This window comes from Colletes latitarsis, chromosome 10 (genome assembly GCF_051014445.1).
Source record: "Colletes latitarsis isolate SP2378_abdomen chromosome 10, iyColLati1, whole genome shotgun sequence".
NCBI classification, from domain to species: Eukaryota; Metazoa; Arthropoda; class Insecta; order Hymenoptera; family Colletidae; genus Colletes; species Colletes latitarsis.
Window position 1 is genome coordinate 15,354,001 of NC_135143.1, and position 6,000 is coordinate 15,360,000.

At 42.9% G+C, this 6,000-nt stretch overlaps 1 protein-coding gene across 3 annotated transcripts in view; it reads left to right on the top strand.

Moving 5' to 3' along the window:
• Window positions 1–4,637, top strand: part of Ance-3 (angiotensin-converting enzyme Ance-3) — a 58,752-nt gene extending 54,115 nt beyond the window's left edge. For 2 of the 3 annotated variants that reach the window (XM_076774150.1, XM_076774149.1), the window contains exon 13: window positions 2,907–4,637. In XM_076774150.1, coding sequence (XP_076630265.1) covers window positions 2,907–3,052 — 146 coding nt within the window. In that variant the 3' untranslated portion in view covers window positions 3,053–4,637. The remainder of the gene's footprint in view (window positions 1–2,906) is intronic. The other variant, XM_076774148.1, reaches the window with a different exon arrangement.
• Window positions 4,638–6,000: the final 1,363 nt, after the last annotated feature.

The following is a 6,000-nucleotide window of genomic DNA, read 5'->3' on the forward strand; positions in this document are numbered from 1 at the left end:
ATATTAAAGCAGATATTTCTTTTACGTATTACCGTGGAAATTGTCGGTTTGCGTAGCAAAATGGTCTCCAGCTCGATTCAAATCGAAACTACTAGACACAGTTTAACCGTTTAACGATCAAAGGACGATCGTCGTAAAGATCAACTTAAGAATTTTAGTATCGTTTCGAACGTAATGGGAACCAAGCAACAAAGCCATAACGATTCTAACGCGATCGAACGGCCCGTGATTTCTCACTTTCGTTTCTTTGTATCGCGATCGGTTGACTTTCCAATTCCGCGTCCGAGTGCCATTCCAGGCGTGCGATTCTTATTCTAGACAAGCGATTTTTTTCCTCGGCAATTAGACGCAAACAAGGAACCGATTCACGTGACACCGCGCGATCAGTACGAACTCCCGGTGCGCCTTTCATCGTAACTTGTTACAAATTATGCAACTTCCTACCGTAACAGATTGAAGGTTGCAGTTCCCACGTGCCAGTTACCGTCGAGCGCTACAAATATTCATTGTGTGACGACATTCGGCTGAATTACGATCCCGTTGTACGGAGAAATTATCGGGATTACCACGCCGCGGCTTCCCCCGCAGACTGTCCCGGCTCTTGCCAAATTTGCGCGGAAAATTCGCAATGGCCGTTACGTAAAGCCACTGTGACGCGATGCGGATGGAAAAAGAGGGGCCAAATACTGTGTGTCAGCCAAAAGTTGACTAGCGGGACAAGCAGGAGACAGGGGAGTGCTTCGTTTGCTCCGCCCATTCCCACTTTCGTCGTACGTCAGCCAATAGGGACGATACGCGTGATGGGACCTTGGGCCCCGTCAAACTCTAGAGTGGGGATCCAAGCACCTATCGAACCCGCGTTCCTTTCGTTAGACAACTTCTTGTGGACGTACAGTACTTAGATACTGAAAAGAACTCGGTTCCTTAAGATCAAAGGTGTAGTCAGGGTGGGCCAAACGAGTAAATTTTTATTTGATTTGCTTTGGAAATAAATGACCGAGAAGCGTGTAATACAATTGTAGCGGCGAAAAGAAACCAGTGAATTATCTTCGATACGTTTCGATTTCTCTAAATAACTGATATATTATCGAATTGTTTCATAATCGTGTAAAGGTAGTAAATCGACCCCGGTCGCTGGTAAACGATCGCTCAAAAATGCACTTCGTCGCCCCGGAGTCGCGCACGGCACGAGTCGACGTTACTTCCGCGATAAAACGCAAAGTCGGGATCGGGGCCCAGGCCGCGCGAAGTTCTGGCCCCGTGGGACTGGCGAATTGCGAAATCAGAGTAGAACGGACGCGAGCATGTAAGAATAAGAGGAAGGCAGAGGGCGTCGAAGCAGAGCGAGAAGCCCGGAATCGTGAGACACGTTCGGCGATTCGACTCTCGTTTTCCATTGCACGTTGCACACTTTGAGGCCCGTCGCTCAAATTTTCCCTCTCTAATCGCGCGTGAGCGACAATCAGAAACAGAGGAAAACGGTACCCGAATAAAAATTTCTACCAATTAGTAGAGGGTAAAGAAATTTTATGGCGTTATTCCTTCTATGAAATTCGCAATCTGAATCGGATTTTAGCGATAGTATCTATCGACTGAAAAGGCACGATCTATTCGGCCCGTCTATTAAATTCACGAACGCTACTAATACGTAAGATTAGCAGGAATTAGATTCCCTGTGATACCATCTATTGGCTGAAAGGGTACATTCTATTCAACCTAACAAATTCACAAATTTTATTCCAAGAATGTCGATAAAAGAATATTTTCTCGAAAAGACTATGGTTGTCCAATGTAAAAACAAATCTGTTACCTATAGTTAAGAATCCGGCAGCTTTGTTGTGAATCGTATGGCGACGTTTTACGATCGACAAAAGGAAGAAATCGGTTCAGGTGACAACAGCCAGGAGGGGAAAATGGGCTGCTTCTGAGAAGGAATCGCGATGGAAAGCGGAGATGTACGTGACACGCGCGTTACGCAGTGGAGGAAGAAATTACGAGTAGCCGGTTGTATAATTTCTCTTTCGATCGCGATACCTGCGTGCCCGTGTTCCTTTTTCTTTTTGGTCGAAAGGCGGCCTCGCTCGATCCATAGCGAGTGCCGACGAGTTTTGCTTTCGATACATCGATAACGGAAGCAGCTTTGTCCTCGTTAATTCGCGACCCTTCCTGCACTGTTCCGAACGCCATTTCGGGATTTCCCACCGTAAGACTTTTTTGTGTTCCGCGAATTCCTTGCCGGCTTGTAAAATACTTCTTCCTTGCCATTTAGATTTTATCCAAAAATCTCTAACGCACGAATGTATAAATGTTTATCTCCTAATTTTCCCCGGAGAAAGGGGAGAAATACACGTAAGCGTCGCTCGGAAGGATCGAAAGGGAAAACGACCTCTTTCCGTTCCCCTCGATCGGTGGACCCACTTTTTTGTTTCTGTCAATCTCGATCACGGGATTTCAGAATGGTTCGTTTCCTCTCGTTCGCCCTGCAGCGTGAACGATCTCTCGATTTCTGCGGTACGTTCTCCTTGCCCGCTCGCAATTTAACTATTCGGAGCCAGGCAAACGGTGAACGATTATCGAAACAAGTTCTGGTTTATCGAATCTCCCCTTTTCCTAGGAATGTTTCCCCCCGTACCTTTCTTATTTTTTTCCTCCCATCCCCGTTCTGCTATTTCAATTCACCGACTTCGATATTATCGATTTATAGACGGGGAAAAGTGAACCGTACGAACAACTTCATCGTGTTATATAAATTTTTGATGAGACTTTGCATAATACTAGAGTTTATAAAACTGAAATCAATGGTGCCTCGGTATAAAAGATATTTAACGAAGTTATGGTAATAATTGTAAAGAGTAATCGATGTAGGTCGTTTATTTTTGCGAAATTATGAATTGCTTGGATTGCAGATGGAGACTACTGCAAACGCAGCATCGAGACAGCGGGCTTGCAGGTCTACGGAAGCGGATTCTACAATGGCGGCGGTTCAACGCGTTCCACGACGATCCTGACTGGTATCACGGCGATTCTCCTAACGGTAATTGCGCTTCATTAAGAGAGACGGACACGTGAATCGAGCGTCCATATCCCGGAGCGTTTTATTCGACACTTTCCCTTCTCTGGAACGTCGGGGACCGGAAACCGATCGACGTTTCTCGATGCTGCCAAAGCCACGAACCAAATAGATCACCAGATATATAGACGGTCGCCGTCACGGATATCCGACGAGCCGTCGACGTCGCTTTCCGGGCAAAGATGGGCGGAATTCTTATCTAAATAGATACAAACTTCGAGCACCGTTACCTTTTTATTTATCGCGCGAACGAAATACGAACAACTCTCTCTGTTATACGTAAAATGAAATATTTCTACAATGTTTGAATAAAAATTTTTAATGTATGAAATGCTCTACGTTACATTATATTATCGAATGTTCAATGGCTAAAATCATGAATATCGCTTCGAGCAAAATTGGTAATTAAATTATACGTGAAATCGAGACATGAAAGAGCTAATAAAGTTTAATAGAATCATAATTTAATAGGTACTTTGAGATAATAAATAGACGTTCGATGAAATTACGGTGCTCACGTGGAAAAAGATTTCCAAAAGCCAGCTCGTTTTCCAGTCTGTCGCCCTAGATGCTGGCGCCATTAAACGGCGCGTGCGTTATCGTTGCGTGTAAGTACTCGTTATTAATTTAATCACCACCCATCGGTGCAGTGGACGTAGCAATAGCACAGCTATAATTAGGAAGCTCGCGTGCGAATCATACGCGACGAGCTGCTCGCGCCTCGTAATTGTTGGCTCTGCAATTCGTTGGGAAGAACAGATTCACGGTTCGTAGCAAATAATGTTGCCCGCTGTTTCGAATCGACGGAAACGAGTTATGTTCGACGCGTCCATAGTGTAAATACAATTGTTTATCTGTTATGTACATCGAAAGACGAGCAGATCTTTCAAAATTACGTGTCTGCTTAGGTTACCTTTTATCCTGATTCTGGTAAAAGTAGATTAGATTCATCGCAATTGATAGAATCGTTTCTCGACATCACTCTTAAAAATGTTATTCCAATTGTCGTCTTTGAATTTATTTCAAACGTTTCGAAAGCACAGACGGCTTCAAAGGCGTGAAAAAATATTAATTATATATCTCCTAACGCAAGCATTATACAATTTTATAAAGGAAAATGAATCGTATAACATTGTAAGGCCATAGAAATAAAATTTATATTTAAATACACGAGAGGAATATTTGTTGGTAGACAGAAATTTTTGTAGACAAACGTGCACGATTTTACATAACAATGAGCAAGCACTTGCCGGAAGATATAAAACATTCAGCTTGGTGGAACGATGAATCGCGTCACTGCTGTAAATTTAAAGAAAATCTGGAATGACATTTTTCGAGAGAAATTTCTCATCAAACGATCCAAATTGTCATTCGATGTCGTTGCAATTTTCATTCGACGCGAGAAAGGAAATATATTCTGCGTTACTACCGATGTATTTTATAGCGTAAACTCGACGTGCGTTACCTTTTGATTATATTGTCTTGTTCGTTGTTAAAGTGAATTTTTACTGTAAGAGGAAAACAGAAAAATAAACGAATGAAATAATTTTGCCCAAAATATATTTCTTGTTACCACTGACTGCTGGGACCATCGATCATTGGTACTATTACTCTTTGTTGAGAATGAAAGTTACCCAACCCCGAGCAGAGGAAACGCAAGACTTCGATTTTTCTAAGCCGATCTCTGGCACGCGTTTCTTGCGAAATTTTACGAAGAGGATGGCCGTTCGAACTTTCGTTCGAGCAGACAACGCGTAGGACGACAGCTTTCACGACAGGCCACGACAGGGGACGTTATTGTTATTACGGGACGGCCGCTCGAGCATAATTACACAAAGGTGGTCTGTCCAGAAACTGGTTCACCCACTTGCGTAACGCGAAGATGCGGAAACCGGGGTTCGAAAGACCGGGAGCGGTTGCATCATTGGACGTGCCGCGATATTTTTATTGGAACCGTCTCAAACGTGTCCGATCTTATCGTCTCTTCCCTTTACCGCTCGATGTGGCTCGAATATTATAATTGACCCACGGCATTTTTAATATCCAAGTGCCGACGCGTCGAAGAACAGGTTTGGCTAACGCTCGCCTGGTACAGCATCGAGTCGAGATTCGATTAATCCGTAGTGATGAGCATAATACCGAATCGATACCATCGATAATCCGTAAATTATGATTTAGTGTCAAAGGGTACCGAACAGAATAGATAACCACTTGATCCTTCGCCAAAACAATCATGATGATTTGATCGATTGAGTCGAGAGTATATTATATTATATTCGAACGTAATCATAATTTGAGATTTTTACGGATGGTCAGCAGTATTGTGTTAGCTGAGAACTGGGTATATTTAAATGTTTGTTGATGCTATTTAGGACATACTCAGTGTAAAAGACGATAAATAAAGAATTCGGAATCCGCAAGTAACTTTAGAAAAGTATTTGTATTCGTAGATTAGTATGTATAAACTATTTAACGTTTTCGACCCTCGCATCAGACCCATCACTATCTATGCATACCTAAATTAAATTTAATTATTGGCTAATACAGTCGAGCTCGGGACCTCACCCGGATCGGCCATAGTTCAACCCAAACCTAGCCTACCTCAACTCTGACTTCAGCGAATTTAACTACTGCGTGACTAGCGTCAAATGCAGGTGTAACTTTTACTTAACCCACGTCTGCTCGATCCAGCTAAACTCTGATTTAACACATCGTCGATTTACCTACATCTCGCCACAGACTAGTCCAATCGCCAGTATTTATTGGATTTTTCCATACTCGAGATCTGCAACCAGTACCGTGGCAAGATAGAGCCAGAAGGGGCATGGATACCATTTTATAAAGCTGCAGACGTTCTTAAAAGTAAGAAAAATTAATTATATACTTTGTAATCGAATCTCAGCGAGCTATTATCGCGAAATTGTAGCAAA